A 20,457-nucleotide genomic window follows, 5' to 3' on the forward strand; every position below is an offset into this window, starting at 1 on the left:
CAAATCACCACATACAACATGCATAGAAGGGTTTTGGCTCAGTGGCTTGATATCCATACAAAACAGACTGCAAGTTTGCAACGCTCCTTGAGTTTCCATACATCAACATAATCAGGGACATGAACGCTGCATCATTACCTGGGTGGAGAATGTTTTGTCTTAGTGTCAGCTGAAAGCCTGTGTGTTTATAGGATTCCTGGGAAACTGCAAGGGATGTTTGTAGCCCCCGTAACTCTCACAGCCCTTCCCTCCTCCATGGCTGCCCCAAAAAATCCTTGCTCAGCAGCCTCCCCAGCCTGGATGCCATCTCCCTCCCCAGCAGACGTGTTGTCAGGTCTGTGTGGCAGCTGCCTGGGTTCACAGCAAACCTACAGAAAAGGCAAGAGTGTGTGTGTGCTGGGCCTTAGGGACTACAACAAGAGCTGTAAGTGCCAGGCACTTTGCGAGCAGAGTTTCAGGTTCATGTGATCAGATTCCACAACACCCACAGATTCACTGGAGAAAAAAAAAAAAAAAAAAAGCAGATGCAAACATATATATATATATATAAATATATATTGTTGTTGTGTGGGGTTAATCTACTGCAGAAAGGGAACAGCTGCAGCAGAGGTGTAAACTGACTGTGTGGACATTTCCCTAAAAAGACTAAAACGAAAATTCCAAGCAATATAGAATTCCTTTCTAAATTTAAAGCAAGAATCTGCACAAGTGGTTTACCTCGTGTTGTTACTGATACGCATTCCAGTTGTGCAGAGCCGCCTTTAGAACAGAAGCGCGATACATCCTCTGCATCATACTCACGTGTCCATCATGAGGCAAGTCCATGTCACCTCTCTCCAGCTGCACAGGGACATATTTCACCCACGGATGTACTTCTGCAGATTAGCACAATCCACGCCCCCAAAAGGACCCAGAAGTACAAAGCTAGTACACTAGTACAAGATCGCAGAGTGCCCAGGGGAAAAACAGCCAACGCTAAAGCACTACTGCTAGGCTCTGCATAGCCCCAACCCTTGATTTATTTTCTTTTCCTGTACCCAGCTAGATATAACTTTGCCTCAGCTACACAGCAAGCAGTTTCTGTGACTCTGGGGACTCTGAAATATAACAAAAAAGGAACATATTAAGCTGCATGGCAGGAGGAGGAAAACATTACAAGTGAGTTCACAACTTGTCTCTTCTCCGTTGCTCAGCACAGGGAGCATCATGAGGGACTCCTTCAGAAACAAAAACGACTCCCAGCTACTATTTTTTACCCATCCTGTGGCTCCAACACTCAGAGAGCTGTTGGCGTATTGCCTTTAAAAACTACAAACCAGGAAAAGTCTATATCTTCAAATTTTGCATTTGCCATTACTAAATTTAAACCTGTTGGCCTTATTCCGGATTATTACATAAATCCAGCTGCTTATCCCCTGCATGATAGTTACTTTTGACCTATCTAAGGCTTAAAACACATTTCTTGGCCCCACTTTCTGCTGCCAGCCCGAGCAGAAGTAAATAGCCAAGAAGAGAGGATTAAAGGAGATACTGCAATACTCCAGATCTGCTGCTTCTCTGTATTGTATTGCTTCAGTTTACTCTGAGATGGGTAAGTTAGTGGAAGGGCATCTGGTGATATAAAAGCATGGGGTTTTTTCCTGGTGTTTGCAGGCCTTTGAATATGCTATAGCCAAATAAAAAAGTGCTTTATCAGTGTAGAGAAAGAGAGATATTTGGCTTCAATTTGACAGGCCCTATCCACAAGCCACCTTTGTAATAACGAAAATGATGCTGAATATTGTCAGACGCAGATATAAAGCTCCCACTTGCCTGCAAGTTCTTCCCACAACTCAGAAAAGGCACTAGACAGAGAAGCAAAGGCTCACAGCACCAAAGATTTATTTACAACAAACTACAGACAGGCAGAACAACTGGCAACAGAAAACAAAAGTCAAGGATAAACTCCCACATAATGGAAACTATCCTCCCTCAAATGGGCAAGTAGATAGCTGAGGGAAAACAAAGAGGAGAATTTCAGAAATTCAGGTGATTTTTTTCCTTTCTACAAAACTATTTTGATGGCCCAAAGATGAACAAATTTGTTACTCTCTAGGTAGCTCTAACGTGCACATACCAGACCCTGTAGCTGCTTCTGCACCCCTTTTTTCCCCCAGAATCAAAAGAATAGCCACAATCAGAGTCCATCCAGCACTGGTTATGTTTATGTGCATTCAAATGCACTGTTATATTTTGACACAAACTGATATTCTGTAGAATCATATTTCTTTCTCATTACATTCATCTATTAAACATGCCTCCTGCACTCAAGGAAGTATTACAATACCGATGCAGCTGGGTGTGAGGGGAAAGCGTCACTGATCAAAGCCCATTAACTTATTTTACCTGCAGATTTATTGTAAGATCTGTGATGTCTTTGAACAAACATGCCCACTGGATATGTGCAACGCCAGATACCAGTGTTCCGTGAGACAGGCCAAGTCAAAACTAAAAAACACGTGAATCTTAACAACTTGATAATAAATTCTCTTGTGGTACAGTGTCTTAACTAAGCCATTGTAAAAAGACATGTTTGGGTTTTTGGTTGGTTGGTTTGGTTTGGGTTTTTCTGTTTGTCTGACTCTTCCATATGCATTATATTATTCCACTGCAGGAAGTACAGAACTGAGTAGATTGCAGTGTGCCGAGACATAATGGTGGGGAGCAGAAACACCTGGTCCAGGTGGTGTCCCAGGGACAAAAATCCACAATCCTGGCTGGTCAAAAACCAACTGCTCCCTGAAAATCAGGTACCTGGGTACTGGTGTCTGGCAAAGTTATCTTCAATCACCGCTCAGCAAATCTCTAGTGCATGCGCCTGGCAGTGCTGAAACAACTTCATTTCTCATTTTTACTTCCGTCCAATATTATGCAATCTTTTTGCCACCGCAGTAATGAGGGCAGCTCCCTTCCCGCTCCCATCTTCAGAGAGCATGAACGTCACATCACACTGAGGTGCCAGTTCCCTCACTGTTTCCTGCAGGACCCTAGAAAAACTGAAAGGAGAGAAGAGAACATTTTAGAAGTCCCTTTCCAGTCTAAGACAGTTGTATTCACACATTAGAAAGGAACAATAACCTCAACCAACATCTTCCACTGATTCGCCATAGCATCCCTTTCCATTTGCTTTTCCTCCTATACAAAATAGAGACAGGTTTCTGTACTGTATCAGATTTTAATTGCTCTATCTCCACTTTAATTTTGTTCAGCAAGATGCCAGACAGGCCTCTTGCCTTCAGAGACCACAGAAGAGGTGCTCATCTCCCAGCTAAAGCATCTGTTTCAAGGCCTTGCTCACAAAATACTGACCCAGCTCTAAATACTCAACATAACTTTCCTTCTGAGACACCTAGACATTGCAGAAATTCCTTGAAACACTGAGAAATAAATATCGGAAATATAAGTTTGCTCAGTACACCAGAGAACAAGAGCCTTCCAGTGATAACAGGGCTCTTCTCACAATTTTCAGTCCTTTGCCTAGGCAAAGGAAATGGCAGGATGCAAGAAAACTTATTAGATCTTTATCTTCTCTCCTTTTTGATTGCCTCAGAAGAAGGCTGGTGCAGCTTGCTACATGTTCATGCTGGAAATGAGCTAACAGCAAAGGGAAGGGGTGGGTACCAAGGTACTCACTGCGGATGGAGTTTGTACAAGGTCCCATCTACTCCAACAGTAATTTGCAAGTGCTCCACACCTCGGTTTTCTCTCTTCTTCTCTACAATAGCTGCCAGTCCCGCCCCACAGAGTTGGGCAGCTCTCCTGGAAACAGCTCCACACACTTCTTTCACAATGATGCTGTCCTCACACGTGCTGTCCAGGCCAAGCTGCTGCAGAATTCGACGCACTTGGAGGAGGGCAAGCCGGTCACTGTGTAAAGGCAAACACAGGCAGCACCAGGGCGTTACAGGAAGCTCTGGCAGGCAGGAACCTTTACAAGACTTACAGATGGGATTCTGAGGTGATTTACAGGAAGTGGGACTACTGTTCCAGCTCTCACACCCTCCATTTGTTTTAAAGCAAATTCCATCCTGAATTTAGATCAAAATTTTGCTCCTTGCATGCTCTTTGCTACGTTAGACTGTATTTCCAGAAGGCACAAACAGCAGCTATTCACCTAACTCCCAAAGTCAGGAGGAAGCTGTGCCAGATCAGCCACCTGACCTTGTTTTCTTTTGATCTGAAGGCTGAGACATTACCTTCAACGTTTTTCAATAGTGGGAAGGGTTTCAAACAGCCTGGAAGACTGGTTTGATCATGTACAGGTATTTAGGTAAGCACATATTCATGGGATATTTATATATCCCTGTCCTTTTTTTTGTAAAGTACTATCTTAAGTTCTACAAGAACAACTCCAAGTACAATAATGTTTGATAGCTAAGACATCCAATACAACACTGGTGTGTGGAAATGAAATGATAATTCATTTGGGGCTGGGGGACACAAAGAAGGAAGCTATAAATGACTTCCTCAAGGAAAAGCCTCCACATTTTTGCAGAAGATTATCTTCTGGATGTTCCAGAAGACCTTGAGGACTTAAAACATGTAAATAAATTATTTTTACCTTTCAATCTGAGACAGGAATTTTGTTTCAAATATGCCTCTCTTCCTGAGTGATTCTGAAATCTGTCCTCTGAACAGCAGACCTTGTTTGGTTAAGTCGATCAGAATTTGCCGCACTATTTCACCTAGGTACATTCCACTGGTCATTTTTTCATACCTGTTGTGTTATAAAAGAAGAAAAAATGCTTTTAAATGGGTTGCAAGTTAGCTCTATTTCACAAGTGGTACATACACACCTCTAAGAGGAAAATCTGGTCCCAAAGCAAGTAGAACTGAACAAGAGGCAAGAAGGAACAAAGCAAGACCTACATTTTGCTGGGAAATATTAAGAACTGCACTGTTTGATAAGTGCCCTAAGGTGGAAATAGTGCTCCAGGAAGAGAAACAATATACGTTTTTGCTTTTTTTTTTTGTCAGGATATCTGCGTTACTTACTATGCAACAAATGAAATCTAGTATTAAAAATTCCTTTCCAATTACTCTTATTAAGAACATCTTACAACTCAGTGTGTCTCTAAGACTTGCTTCATCAGGCTCCTAGGACCAGAACCGTCCCGTTTACCTCTGTTTCCCTGCGTTTAGTGAGCCTTCATCTACTTGTATATCATATTTGGTTCTGATGTTGTCAATGCAGCCATTGTCACCGAATCCTCCCCATTCTGTATTAATGCACATTTTTCCTTCGTTGCCTTCCACTATTTCTATGTTCTTCATGTCCTCCATGTAGCACACGTTGCTGCCAGTTCCTAGGAGGAAAGAAATGACATGGCTTCAGCCAGAGGAGTGAAGCTGTTACAGTATCACAACAGAAATTTTTCCCAGTGGGTCCAGCACAGCATATACCAAGTGCAGAGGAAAAAGGATTCTGTCACAGGTCAGAAATGGCTTTGGGAGCCTTTGGCAGATCATTGCTGCCAGTCTGGTTGCACCACAAATCATCTTTTGCATTCGAGCCTGCTTTCTAAAGCAAATCCTGTCTAGCAGCCAGTCAGGCAGAAACCAAGTCTGAAGTGATTTGGTGAACAGGGCCTTATCACTTGCAACACAGGTTACGTGAGGCAATACAAAGCCCATTTCTGCAAACAAAATGAGATGGCTGGTGCATGTAACCAGCCAGCAGAGTTTATTTTCTAACTGGGGCTTCAGATCTTCTATGCGTAGATGTATTTCTACATGACAAGTTGGAGGGACCAACTGGGGGGATCATCTAAAAAGCCCACAAAGAATTCAGGTAAGTTTTAAATTCAGTGAAATATTCTTGCTCCAAAGCCTACGAACTAGTTCCACAGGTCCTATTTGCTAGAACATTAACACATTTGTTAAAACAAAGACTCCTGCTGTATCTAGTGTTCCCCTATTCTTTTACCAGGCACCATCAGATTCTGAATCTGTAGGGCTTCTGATTGTATCTGCTACTGGTGCTATTATATTCTCTGCTGAACACCATACAAATCTGCCAAGAACCCCAAGCGACCAGTAATACCACATATCTACCTCAAATAAGGGACATTGTTTTACAAATTCTATAGCAGGGCGTGAAGCCTAGCACCTGCACACATGCTTTCTTCTTACAGTGGCAACTGCAGCATCACTGTACCTGCAATAAGGCCAATCTCACAGTTTGGATCCTCGTATCCACATGTCATCATTGTCCCGACAGTGTCATTCACCACTGCTACAATGTCCAAGTCAAACTCCTAAAACACAAGTCACAATCACTAGTGGGGGACTGGAGGAAGAGGGAGCATGCATTAACACACCAAAAGGAAGAAAGAAGAACAGCTCACATTTCTTCTCCTGATAGCTTCCCTCAGCATATCAACAACATCTTCCCCTTCACAGTCTGTTGCCTTAAAACCTTTTGTCCATCCCACAAGCGTACCCTGAAACAGAAGAGGAAAAAAACAGAAAATTAAGGCAGAGAGAAGACCGTACACCCCAAGCATAAGCCTTTTTCCTCCACCACCACCACCCTTTTTTTTTTTTTAATGATGTTATTTCCCTGTCCAGCAACAGTAATAGACCAAACACTTTGGGTGATTTATTATGGGGCACTGAGAGTTGGGTCTCATACAGCTTTCCTGTAGTTTTGGAAAGGATATTGAGAGGTCTCCCCACAAACAGACAAATCTTATTACTAAGCATACAGATCCCAGTTAACATTAGAGGCTGTCTAGACTAGTCTGTAGATTTAGAGACTATTGTGAAAACCTCCAGGACATAAAAACTTTTGATAAAATAGTCATCCCTCCTTTACTTGTGTATTTTACATACATGTATTTGACTAGAAATAGGCAGCAAAACTTCTTTTTCCCCTTTAGGAAATGAATAATCAAGAAGGATTTCTTCCTGAATTTGATTTTTTTTTAATTCTAATTATTTTTCTTACGTTAGATGGCTGAAAAGACAGAGATGAGATCTGTCAAAAACCCATATACCTCAGATTAACAAATCCAAGCCAGAGAGGTCCAACCCTTCCAAGCTCTGAACAAGCAAACTCAGTTCTGCTCCCTGACATTCACCAAGAAGCAGCTAATGCAGTACAGAAGCTACAGTCAGGGCTGTGCAGCAGAGTTAGGAAAATACCCAGGGATTTTAGCTGAAGTAGTACAAGGAGGAGTCTGTTCTCTCTTGGCATTAAAGGGAGAAGGCAGCATAAGAGATTCCTGGGCTATTAAAAATGCGTGGTCATTCAGCCATCATAAGCTAGCACAGCCTCTTTATGGAATAAAAGCAAGGAACATCTACCTCTTTTCACACACATTAGGTGGAAGTTCTACACACACTTACCCTTGTAAAGTCCTACCTGGGGGAAACATTTAGGAGTTTTTACCCACAATTTCCAAACTAACAAGCCATCCTCCCCCAAAATGATATAATTTGACCTATTTGTTATTGCAGTCCTTACCTTGTCAATGCTGGCTTGCCTGCATGGGAAGGAAAAGGTGAAGCCCAGAGGCAGCCGGGCACCTTTAATCCCCATATACTCCAGGAAGTCTGCTATGCACTGGACTATATGGTCAAAGAGCTGGAAGAACAAAAAAAGCATGAAAATCTCATGTGTTCTCCTATTAAGTGGATCTTGACTAGATCAATTAAGTGTTCATTAGAAGTTACCTCTTCCCCTGTCCCTTGCATGATCTCCAAAGGAATGGCAAAGATCTTGTTGTACATCTGCACGGATCTCCTCCTCCCGCTTCTAATTTTGACCAGCAGAACTCTGAAATTTGTCCCACCAAGATCCAGGGCAAGGAACTTTCCACTCTCTGTAAGAGAAGTATTTCATTTTGGTGCTTCTTGCCAGTCAGAATGCCATACTCTGCCACACATCTGCAGGAACACAGGGCAGCACACTGCCCCCTGGGGCATTTCTGCTCTCACTTCCTTAGGCTAGGGGCTAAAGGGCCAGCCAGAAAATGCTGCAGGAAGCATTGATTTGCTAACAGAAATCCCCCCTGGCATTTTCCAGAATAATTGGCATGTTCTCCCCCGAAAACAGACAGGCAGCTTTCATGTACCACCAGGTGTCCAGGAAATAAACTTACCAGTTCCATCCGGTGTCCCACAGACATAGGTGGGCAACATCTTCACTGTGGCACTGGCTTGCGTCTCTCTCTTGAGCCCATATTCCAGCTCGGCCCTCATTTTGTTCTTTACTTCTCTGAGGGTGTCCAGGGACAGCAGGAACGGTGCGAGAACGGCATCGATTTGCTTGCGCTGAGCGGCCAGCCTGTACGCCACTGCCGTCACCATCGCAGCTCCCTTGGCACTGCCACTCTGAGACAGGAGGAACCGAACGTCACAGTTGGGGACCAGCCTTCTCACCACCTTGTGCAGACGTTTGGGGTATCTGCGGGAACAAAGAGCTTCTTTAGACTCATTTCACACATGGCTTACTTCACCTACACTTCTAATACACATCCAACACCTTGAGTACTGAAGCACAGCCAGAGAAGCACAGAAATTAGGACATGTAAGAAATGTAAGCATAGGTTAAAAAAAAAAAGAGGTAAAAAAGAAGGAAACAACAAACAGCAAGTGCCCTGGATGCTCAGGAGTCACCCAAGGAACCAATTGCACTCACCCAGACAGCAGTATTGCATGTCATGTTGTTCCCATCCCACCCCAAGCTCTAAAGCTCTGAAGCAAACCCAGCTTTGCAACAGCAAGGCCAGTCTGACCCCCCACATCCCACCATACCTCATCCCAACCCCGCAGCACAACGAGCAGATCTCCAAAAGCCACACAGACACAGCTGGAAAATCTTTGCAACATCAAAACACAGACAGCAATTCCCAAACCCTCTTTAGTTACTTACTGGGGGTGAGTTTTATACAGTCCCCCGTCGATCCCGACAGTGGTTCGCAGCCTTAACACCTTTTTGTTCTCCCTCAGGCGGGTCAGTATGGCTGCTAGGGCAGCAGCACAGAGGTTGGCCGAGCGGAAGGAAACGATGGTGCAGACGTGCTGGACAGCGATGCAGTCCTCTTCAGAGGGAAACAGGTTCAGCTCCGTAAGGATCTCCTTTGTGTTGCTCAGACCTTCCTTGTATCTACCCCAAAACAAAGGAAAGTATCACCTAATGCAAAGATATTAAGGCAGCACTTAAGTTAATATCTGCACGCGGGCTCAAACAAATGAGAGAAGGCCAGGGCAGAACCCATCAGGCACTGTCATAATTGGTTCCCATAAACCAGGAGCGCCTTTCCCACTCTATACCCAAAAGCATTACGAGGCTACTCCCTGGAGATCAGTTTTCTGCAAGACATACAAATTGGCTGACCAAGTACAGAACAGGATGAAATATTTAGAGAGCACAGTAATAGATGCACACCTTTACTCAGCACAAGAGAAGTTATTCCTGAAGTAACAGCGTGGACCAAGATTCCCCTTTAAAACACCAGAATCTGTCAGCTTTCCATGCGGTCATCAATTAGGTGACCTATGGCATGCACTACCTCTCTGCAGCCCCAGGATTTGGACATCACAGAAGCTGAAAACTGCAAAAATCCTCCCACATACTCAGGTCTCCAGAGAGACCTTAAACAGACTGCCTGTGATGGCTGACAAACCATTTGCTACTGGGGTATTTTGCTAAAACTTTATCTTTCATCACTTCTGTGTACAGAAGGATCAACTTTTCTCCTAGGCAAAAGCAAAACCAAGCTGAACAGCTCAGGATCAATTCCCAGTGCTCCCTGATTACGAAGGAATGTTAGTTATCATTGCTGTGAGTGTGAAATACTAACAGCCCCTCTCAAAGGGCACATTGTAGGCTCTTACTTTTCCATTGCACACACATGCTTCATTTCGATCTTGTCCTTAGTAAGCAGAGCTGTTGACACCTTCCCATTGAACAGCAGACCTTCCTTCGTCATTTTTAGAAGAATGAGTCTTACAAGTTCCCCCAAATACAGGCTACTGATCATCTTCTCAAACCTGGAATGAGAAGCAAGAGGGATTACAGGTGTCCACCAGCTCACCGGAGCCACAGCAAGTTCAAGTATGTTCTTATGCAGGTCAATCATTTAAGCATCTACAAAAAGGGTTTGGATCCTAAGATACCTTCCTGAGGTCCTGGAACCCAACTGGAGCCTCTCCAGAAAAGTGAATGATTAAAAAGACTAGTCAAAAACCTGCAAGCAGCTCAGCCACTAGAAGCAGTTTTGATGAAGCGGACTTTAAATACGTACTTTTTAAGTAATCACTTTTTAAGAAATCACTTACAATTGTTTTCCAGGATTGAGAGATCCCAGATCGAGCTCCCGATCGAACTCCGTGCGGAGGTCATCCAAAGCACCATCATCTCCAAAGGCACCCCACTCTGTGTTAATGCACATCCTGCCTTCATCACCTTCCACCAAATCGATGTGCCTCATTTCCTCCATGTAGCATGCGTTGGTGCCAGTACCTATGCATATTAGAACCAGTGTGGATAAATTACCCATTTGCCTCAGGTTCCCTTTTTGTTTTAAGCCCGCATGTTTGGGAATAAATCAATATATCATCTTTGAAAGAACGTATACAACCTTGTGGTAAGGATGCTAATATCAAGCCACATGCGTTCATTAAATAATCATTTAACAGTGAGTGAAAGTACAAGAAATTAATCTAAGGCTTGACTTGTTCAATTATTTTTTCCCCTATCTCAAATGTATCTCTATGTGCCTTTAAAAAGCCACCACAATGTGTAAAATGGAAGGGTTGTGGAAAACACAGCTGATCCTATCAGACGTGAGAGGAATTCAGCTCTCTCTGGACAGACGGACAGTAGTTTCCTACACCGTCAGCAGAGAAGTTTATTATGCTGGTCACAACTGAACCCAGACAAAATGGGGACTGTGGCCTTTGATGGCAATGTGATCAGCATAAAAACAGCTGCTTTACAGAAGGCAGCCAGGCTTGACAACCTTACCATTGTTTTTTTTCCTCATTTTCTTCATGTTCTTTCCTGTGCTGGCACACTCCCTTCTGCTCAAGATTTGTTAGGATTAAACAAATGAGGAAAAAAAGATGCTTAGTGAAGTGGAAAACTTACCAATTATGAGTCCAACTTCACAGTGTGGGTCATCATAGCCACAAGTCATCATGGTTCCTACGGTGTCATTGACCATTGCCAGAACATCAACGTCGATGTCCTAATAGCATGAGGATGAGGGGTTAATAGGGAAAAAACCCTACAAAGCCTTTGTACTTCACTAGTACTTTGAAGGCCTGGTTCAGGAAAGCTCTTCAGTTTGAAGACATGCTACTTCCCCTAATAACACTATCCCCACAACACTAGAAAGTAAAAAATAACTCTGAATTCTCAAGTTATTCTTGGCCAGACAGGGTCTATCGCTGCAGGATTTTTTACCCGATCCATCCTTCTTTACCAGAAAGCAATTCATATCAGTTTGAATCTTGTGATAAACTGGCACTAGTGTATCTGTCCTCACAGGCTGAATTCTGGCAGCTTGTTTATGCTAGGATAATGTCCCACCCCACGAGCAGACCCCAAGAAACTGGGGGATTGACAAATTGATCCCAGAAAATTTGACAGAAAATACATAATATATAGAAAATATATAAAGGCAAATATTCAATACAAGGCCATGCACCCACATCACACGCGAGTAAAAAGCCTTTCCATCAGAGATATGCAGGTTTCTTTTCCACCCTGAGGTAACTCAATAAAGCCTGATCAAAGTTATCAACAATTCCTGTAGCACAGGTGCCAAGACTAGCAGGGAGCTGGACTTCACCCAGGAAGTCTCAGGTCCATCATTTCTGCCAACCACAGCAAAACTGACACAGATAACGAAGTGAATGGAAATCAAGAATCAATTTTTACCAGGTAGGAAAAACCAAGAGCTTCCTTTTTACTGAAAAGATGTCAAGATACACATTTTTTTTCAAGTTTCCCTTCCTTGGCTTCAGCTCTGAGGGAGAACTCCCCTCAGAGACGGGGCAGCAGAGAACTTACAAAAACAACCCAAAACTTTACTTACAAAACAACCCAAAACAACCCCCTTACACCAAGCACAGGTCAGCCACTCAGACTGAGGTATAAAACTTGCCTTGTGCTTCTGGAGGGCCTTGCGCAGCGAGCTGACTACATCGGTGCCCTGCACTCCTCGGACCTTGAAGTGTTTCGTCCAGGCAAGGAGAGCCCCCTGGAAAGTAAAAGATCAGTGACCCCAAAGCTCCAGCCTCAGCATGCAAACCCACCACAAGGTCTGTGGAGAAGCCCGCTATCTCTCTTCACACATAAACATCTGGGCCAAAATAAGTCACAGCAGAAGATCTCACCCTCAGGTGGGTGCCTGTCAGTACCAGCACAACTGAATGCTACAGTAATAAAGTCCTAATCCCATAAATGCATCTCCCTGTGCTTTGTTTAAAGCATGCTTGGTTTCACTGATGTTCATCGCACACTGACAGCATTAAGCACAAAGCACTGGCAGGGCTGGCACCCAAGGCACAGATCCCTAGAAATAAAAGAGAATTTGGAAAAAGAGGCCACAAAATATTTGCAGCCAGCCCTTCAATCCCCCTTGTGGCCTTTCCAACAGCTCAGCTACAGGTTTCTTAATTAGCACCAACTGTAGAAAGTGCTGAATGAGAGGGATTTAAAAAATCATAATTTAGGACACCAAAGTGTGTGATTTAGTGTCCAGCAGCCTTCACGCAAGCCCATATGGATCCTATGGAATCAGGTACGGATTAAGCCAAATAATAGTTTTAGCTGAAAGGTCCCATTGCCTCGAGATAAGGAACGAGTCCTTGAATGGTAGTCAGCTGTAGCCGAATGGCAATGGCCATCCACCTCACCTTCAGAGAACTGTGGAAAGCTGAGCCCACAAAAAGGCCCCAAGGTAGCACTCCCATGCAATAGCAACCCTGGCTTCTGCCGATAATATTCCTTTTTGCACCTTACCTCTTCCAGTTTGGTCTGTTTGCACGGAAAAGAAAACGTAAAGCCAAGAGGCAGCTTCTTATGCTGCAGGTTTTTGGACTCCATGAAGTCTAACAGACAGTCAGCAACGTAATTGAAGAGCTGCGGGAGAAAGGAGAGGACGGGGTCAGGCTTTGACCAGCAGACCCTGGCCCGAGCACGGCACCCCCACAGCAGCCCCTGCGTGGCCTACCTCGGTCCCGCTGCCCTGTATGACCTCCTTCGGCGTGGGGTAAAACTTGCTCTCCAGCTGGCTGCTCTGCTTCCCATCGTTGAACACCTTCACCTCGAGGGCACGGAACTGGGAGCCACCCAGGTCAACAGCGAGGAAGTCGCCCTTCTCTGCAACACCAGCGGGCAGCCCTCAGTGGTGACGGCCACCGAGCGCGGCCCAGATGCCACGGTGAGGGCCTCGGGCTCTCCTGCCCCACCATGGCAGGTTCTTGGGCCTGGGAGCACCACCAGGGAGGCTGAGACCTGGCCATGCTCTGTCCAGAACCCAGACAAGGGTATCGAGTCCCTCCTGTCAGCTTGATACGTGGCAGCTAATTTCATTTTTATTTCACAGTCGGGCTTTGCCCACCCTGCTCGTGTTTTCAAGCTGGAGAGGGATGAGCTTCTCAGCAAGAGAGGTCCAAGGACAGCTGATCCTCACTGCTACAATAAAGCACTTATCTCCTACACGAAAAGGCCCTTCCCCAAAGGAAAATGCAGCAGAATGTCATAGCCCTGCATGATCTTTGCTCCATGGTACAAGCACCTGACTGAATTTTATCAAATCTGACCCTGAAAGGGAAGGAAGCAGGAAATTCTACCTGTAATACCACGGCTACACATGGCAAAGGTGACGAGGCAAATTGGGTTACTCAGTAAGCCATGATATTAGTCAGGCCATTAATCCCTAAATGATTAAAAATGGATGATGCTCCACGCAGGTCATTTCAGGTAGTTACACCGGGGGCAGCGAAAAAATCTCAAAAGTTCATTGGGAAAAATCCAGCCAAGCTGGAAATGTTTGGACATGCTGGAAGTTTTGTCTGGAAACGAAATACCCAATAAGGAACTCACAGGAAGGGAGCAGAAATAGACAAAAATCGATGCAATGCTTAAAATAGGCGGTATGTCAATAAGTCATAGCCCGCCGTGACACCGCTGCCCGGCCTTGGTACGGAGGGGAGGACAGGAGAGCGTTGTCCAAGGCTGGCCTTGAGGGGCATGACGTTTTGTAAGAGTGATGACACCACGTGCAGCTTGCCAAGTCCCCTCACCTCAGGGCTCCCTGCAGCTCCCGGATGGGGTCACTGCCAGGGGAGACCTCAGGACCTGGTGGTCACAGGGGTAACGAGGGTTAAGCTAATATTTCTTTTTCTCTGGGGAAGGCAGCGCTGAAAAGAAGGGTACCCAGTTCCAGCCGGGCAGTTTCTGAGTATGTAACCTCTCTATCCGTCCCTCATTTCAAGGGACTACCTTCCAAATGTTCTCTTTCTGCCATTAAAGCTGCTATTTCTCATGTAATTGTGAGCAAATTACCTCCAGAATGAACAAATTCCTGTGGAAACAAAGTGCAAAGCAAACATTTCTCTTCAGATTTCTGTGTGAACGGCTGTTGCACACAGAGTCCTGACCCAGGCCAGACACAGAGGCCCACACAAATTCGGAGCTGTGGTTACACTTGGAAAAAACAGTCTGAATTCATGTCAGCCTGCAGTGCTAGAAGCCAGCTGAGCCAGGGGCCTCAGGCACTCTTCTCCAAGCAAGACAGGCTTGTAGGTCCTCACCTCACACCCTCCCAGAGGACACCACTCCACTCTCTGCCTCTCTAAGTCTTGGGGCAACTGGAAATAAGGATCTAGCTGCAGTAGCAGGGCAGGCTGTTCGCTGGCAGGCTCCATGCAGAAGCAGGTTTTTAGTGCAGAAGGCAAGGAAGGGCAGGAAGGGACTTTTTGATGCAACAGAACAAGACAACAGCACAGAATTTGCTGAATTTGCTGTCAGGAGACTGGAGGAGCATTCTCACAGCTCTGAGAACACCATGTTGCCTCAACCTTGTGATCTGAAGGGTTTCACTGCAGCATCCTGCCCTCCTGTACCTGAGCAATCCCCCAGGAGCAGCGCTGCTTGCACTGCAGGGGCTGAGCTGTAGAGGCTGCCCTTGCCATGCTCCTGCAGCAATGCCTGCACTGTGCACGGCCACAGTTGCAGTATGAGGTTGCTTTCTAAGATCTAAGCCCTCAAACACTCAGCGCTTGGTCAAAATCCACCTGCTATGGGCAAAAAGGCACCTTCCAGCCCCAGTGAGGCTCTTGTCCTCTGCTTGCTGACAGGCAGTGACTCGGCCCACCGGCTGCCCTGTGCTCTTGTTGTGTGTTCCTCGAGCACCAGCAGCAAGCCTTCGGTTTCCCAAACCAGCCTCGCTGGGACTGAGCAGGGGAACTCACCTGAGCCGTCAGGAAGGGAGCGCACGAAGGTTGGCAGCATTTTCACCGTTGCTGTGGAATTGGTGTCTCTGCCCAGGCCCTTCACCATCTCGGCCTGGAAGCGCGCCATCACGTCCAGCAGGACATCGTCGGAGAGACGCATGTGGTACAGGTACCTGTCAACCTGGAGACGTGCGAGGTGTCACGAGGGAGGCAGGCAGGCCCCTCGGTGCTCAGCACAGCTGGGGGGACGCTGCCTTCATGCTGCCTGTGCCTGGGAGGTTTCCCTCTTCCCTGCAAGCGGGGGAACTGCAGAACCTTCCTAACCACTTGCACTGGTTTCCTAACCATCAGGGGTGTAGGTTGGCATCAAAATCCTGAGCTCCAGCTCCAGAAATATCCCCACATGGGTAGTTTGTTCATTCCCACCCGTCTGATGGACATGAGGCTAAACACACCGTGAGGAGACACCAGAATCGTTTACACGTGTAACAGACCGAAGGGGAACACACCATCTATGCAAACTGCACCTCTGATCTTGTATTCATTGCACTTGTAAACTCAGCAGATCTAAATTCCCATAAACGGCAGTGAAAGCAAGCTCTGGAGTATCATCACAACATTTACTCTTACAAAAACTTAGTTTAGAAAGTGATTATTTTTTGAATTACTGCCAAAAAGCCATCTCATTTGATGGATCAGTAACTTCCTGCCCTCATGAGCCCACAAGACTCTCTAGACCCTGACAGGCTGTTTTTACACCATTTTTTCCTCCTGTTTGTTTAATGAGCTAAAACTGCAAAGTATCCCAAGCTGGTGAGAATTTGACGTCTCAGAGCCAGGTCCAGACCATGCCGTCAGTGCCCCAGCGTGTCAGCTACGACCCGAAAACATCCATTCAGCTGCTGCCTCGCTCCCCAGCCCATGCACTTGGTTGGCACGCCAGGCTGGAGCTCAAAGCCCATTTCTCACCCCAGCTCTGCCCTCCGTTCCCTCTAATTTTAGAATCACATCGAGAAAACATCCCTGGGTGCAATCAATAACCTTCCTTAGGAGTCTGTAATTCACAGCACACAATCAAATAAAAGCCAGTTGAATTTAAAGGGAATCAAAAGCAGCTATGCCTGGTAGAGAAGCCAATTGGTGTTTCTATTCAGCTTCATCCGAGCAAAACTTAAGGTCTCCTTCAGGGCCACCCACTGCTTGGACTGCTACTCACCTGCAGGGCTGTAAGGAGGACTACAGCCACTCAGCTGGATACAACAGAGGATCCATCCAGCAAAATGAGAAGCTGTCACCATTTAAATACCTTTCATTTCCCCGGGGGAGACAGACTTTGGTGCTGTATGAACAAATACGGTGCAGGCATAGCATCCTGTGCTCCAAAGAGCTGCACACCCTCCTACAAGAGGCTCAGGGCCAGAGGCAGCGGGCAGGGGAGGGCAGTGTTTCATCTGTCCCATATATGTAGGGAGGGCTGGGAGATCACTCACAAACCAGGTCCCACCAGCAACAAGCTGGGCTTTAAGAGATAACACTTTAAACAGAGAAGACGGGTTGGGAATAAATTGGCCACTTCTCTAACTGACTGGCCACCTGCGTTAATGATGCCCAAACTAATTACCTAGTTACTCATTCACAGCCCCATGTTGAATGGATGGTGAGCAGTGACCCATCTGAGCGTGCCGGGACCCTGACAATAATGTGGGCACCTACCTGACCCCAAGCACATGGGAGAAAATCCAACTACGAGATGTGACTGCTAAGAAGCAGCAGCTGCCTTAAGATACAGCCAGAAGAAAACTATTTAGACATTTCTCTGTAGCCCCAGTTTGCACCACCACTTGATTTTCTCCAGGGCACCTGTGAGGCCCCACCAGGGTGCAGGAGGTGCCGTCTCCGCCCAGGCAGCAGCACTGCCTCCTTGGGCACGCCAGCAGAGGAAAGCACGCCGACTGGAAACACGCAGCGCTCACGCACTCTCACACAGATTCAGATAAACCTTGTGAGATAAGCCCTCGAGGAAAGAAAACTAAAGAGTAATAAAAGTGGCTGCGGCCGTGCCTGCAGCTGCCCCACGGGAACTCTCTGCCCCCACCAAAGCTGCGTCCTCCACCCTGATCAGCACCAGCCAGAGAAGGAGACAGCCCTAGCCACGGAGCTAGATAAGGCCCAGCCTGGCAGTTCCCTGATTTACAGCCACAGCAAGGGCACAGACAAATCACTGGCTTGCAAACTCCTCTCCAAGGCAGAATTAGCAAATAAGCCCCCTAAAAACAAGAGAGCTCACGTTTAACCAAGGGCATGGAGGGGACAGCAGGGTGCTGCTGGCTTTGCTGGACCTCGGATCGCCGCCCCGCCACGCTGCAGGCATCCCCATTTTCAGCTTTTCCCCCTTTAGTTCCACCTACACGAGTTGGAACTGTGTGTTGAGTCCCAGGAGACCTGGCCCAAAGTCCCCAGGAGCTTCACCTGCCCCTGCTGCAATGGGAGTGAATCAGGTTCCTGCTCCTTTGAAAGACCCCATCCTTCACACTACACATAAAGCAACTCAGCACGAGCTTCCTCGCTGCCCTCTGGACACAGACACCACACCAAATAAAGTTCAAACCCCATTTCTCCTTACCAAAGAGTACCTGCTCCACTACTGGAAAAGAATGTGTAACTGTGCAGGGGAAGGCACTAACCAAGACCTATTTCCACAGTCATCAGATGGTTTGTGCTCCAAATCTTTCTTACCCCATTTGGCTCCATGGCTTTAGTAGATAAAGCGCTGCCTAGTTTGCACTACAGACTTCAGACCCCACAGAGCCCCTGAAAACAGGAATCTCAGCTACTGCTCCCTCTTACATACCTTTTTTATCTGATCCTCTTTTAGCTTCGTAAAATGGAAAGCTAGCAAGTGGACGGCAAACATTTTCTTGAGGCTGATGGAGTAGTGCCAGCTGCTGCGGGGTAACTCCAGAGCGATACGTCTTTATCCACGAAGCTGGAGCTAGAGAAACTTCAGCTGAGGCATTTCCCTCAGGGCGAGCCAGTGGCGTTCCTGGGAAATTGAGTCCAGAAATAAATCCATCCCGTGTGATCGGTTCAATGATTAAACTCCTGTCTCTTTGTATCTCCCCCGACATCACCCCAAAGTCCCTCCCTCCCCAGCTCCATGCTCCATTGTGCCAAAAGCAGGCACCTGGAGGGCTGCCAAGCTGAACGGGAGAAAAATCGATGTTGTTCCTGCTCCCCTTGGGAATTGTTACCACTTTGCCATGGAGTTGCCACGCAGCCTGCCCGGCTTCACCCCGCTTCGTACCCCCAGGGGCCGAAAAGCTGGCTCCAGCACAGCGCAAAGTGCTGCGGGGAATGGGGAAAGTTGGAGAGGATTTTTGGTTTCTTCCCTCTGCTCGGCACTCCCACTTGTGCTCTTCTGCATGAATTAACTCTGCTCTAGTTCCACACAGTGCACCCTTATCTTCAGCTAAGCCTCGGCTGCGCAAAGGAGAGGAGGCACAAGCGGACCCCTGCCCCCGGCTGAAACGCCTCTTGCGCAATTCCCAGTGGAGAAAAGTTTTGCGCAGATGATTCTCCCTTCACCCGTCCTGAAGGCAAAGTTTCAGACCTAGGCAGATCCTCCGTGTTGCAAAACCCAGGGAGGGGAAGGACTGACCTGGCTGCCGGTGCAGAGAGCAGACCGTGGCACTGGGTCGAAGACGTGCCTTGGGCCGGCAGCACCCCGTGCCTGCTGCAGGAGCAGGAGCTGCTTCCTTGCCACCAGAGCTGGATCTGACACAGCCTTCAGCTATTACCCACTACGTTTATCCTGAAGACACGAGCACAGCCCGGATTTCGATATGGATACAGACTGCTGAAACATCATCCGAAGAAACTGGGTGAGATGGTGACACAAAGGAGGGAAGAGGAAAAGAAAAAGTCATTCTGAGGAATCAGTGGCTCGCTCCCAGCCTACACCCACAGCCAGTGCATCTTCCCCTGGCCACCGTTCAGTGTTTCAGCTGGAACAGAGCACACACTGCACTGGCAGACAACCTGCACCCCACATTTTGCTGAAGATTGCAATTAAAAATTATTTTGATAAACCAGAAAAAACAGCCTCGGGGCAGTACTTCAACTCTGCCCAGCACGGTTCTCAGGAATAAAACTGCTCAGCTCTGGCAGCCTGGAGAAAGTGTGGATCAGAGGAGACAGCTCTGCTGAACACCAGGAGCAGCCACAGGTGACATTTCCTCAGCCTCTGATCACAAGGAAAGGCTGCAGGAGCTGAGGGAAGGGAAGAGAACTGCAAACAAATCACACAACAGCTCCACTTGGAAAGGCTGAGGTCTTTTTTTTGTTCCTTCTGCCTGCCGTGCATCAGGGATGAGCTCCACACAGGAGATCCCACCAGCTCTATGGATTTCCCACTATTCCAAAAGGAGAAAAGCGAGAGTAAAGAGGAGTGGATGAACAGTCCATAAATGGGGCTGGTTCTAAAATTAGGCCTTTGATCTTCAAGAGAAAAGAAGAAAAAAAGCCGCGCTACCAGCCAGAAAGCACGGTTCACTTCTCCTGTATTCATCTTTTAATAACTGCTGGCTCGTTAAGTCAGAGACTGATTCCCAGAGGGACTGTCTCTTTCCTCATTGTTTGCCCGTGCCATCCGAGTCACAACCCCTCTGGCCAGCAAAACTGAAAACATCACCTTTCAAGCTCCATGCCACTCTGATCCAGAGCTCATTGTGCCTGTAATACAGCAGCTTTGTTCCTCATTCTCTCTTTTCTTTCTTTCTCTAACAGATGCCACTGGAAAAGGGTCTCAAAGATCCACACGTCACGGAACTGGCAGCAGGCTCTGCGAAATACCTGTCACGTCACATCCACTGTGCTCACCTCTGGTGCTTCCCAGCTCCAAGAAGGCTGTTGTGTAAGAAAAGCCGAGACGTTATCCCATTGCCATGCAGACAGCAGCTCAGTGCACTGAGGGCCCGATTCCCAGATATGTGACAGCCATTT

General features: G+C 46.8%; 1 protein-coding gene across 3 annotated transcripts; it reads right to left on the reverse strand.

Annotated features, from left to right (window-relative positions):
- Positions 1-1,864: 1,864 nt before the first annotated feature.
- LOC101794283 (hexokinase HKDC1) lies at positions 1,865-19,511 on the reverse strand. Of its 3 annotated transcripts, none has more exons than XM_072040360.1 (19): positions 19,115-19,511; positions 18,308-18,499; positions 15,475-15,637; positions 13,230-13,378; positions 13,019-13,138; positions 12,159-12,254; positions 11,138-11,237; positions 10,327-10,510; positions 9,883-10,038; positions 8,918-9,151; positions 8,145-8,449; positions 7,717-7,865; positions 7,508-7,627; positions 6,387-6,482; positions 6,197-6,296; positions 5,162-5,345; positions 4,601-4,756; positions 3,673-3,906; positions 1,865-3,035 (listed from the first exon to the last, which is right to left on the reverse strand). In XM_072040360.1, exons 2-19 carry the CDS (start codon positions 18,368-18,370, stop codon positions 2,891-2,893), a joined length of 2,754 nt encoding a protein of 917 aa, XP_071896461.1. In that variant the 5' UTR covers positions 18,371-18,499; positions 19,115-19,511; the 3' UTR covers positions 1,865-2,890. The 3 variants fall into 3 exon arrangements, with proteins under 3 accessions (XP_071896461.1, XP_012947465.2, XP_071896459.1); XM_013092011.5 differs by lacking the exon at positions 19,115-19,511 and adding an exon at positions 18,708-18,995; XM_072040358.1 differs by lacking the exon at positions 19,115-19,511 and having other exon boundaries at positions 18,308-18,586.
- Between the last annotated feature and the right edge of the window lie 946 nt (positions 19,512-20,457).

Source organism: Anas platyrhynchos, chromosome 6, assembly GCF_047663525.1.
Source record: "Anas platyrhynchos isolate ZD024472 breed Pekin duck chromosome 6, IASCAAS_PekinDuck_T2T, whole genome shotgun sequence".
NCBI classification, from domain to species: domain Eukaryota; kingdom Metazoa; phylum Chordata; class Aves; order Anseriformes; family Anatidae; genus Anas; species Anas platyrhynchos.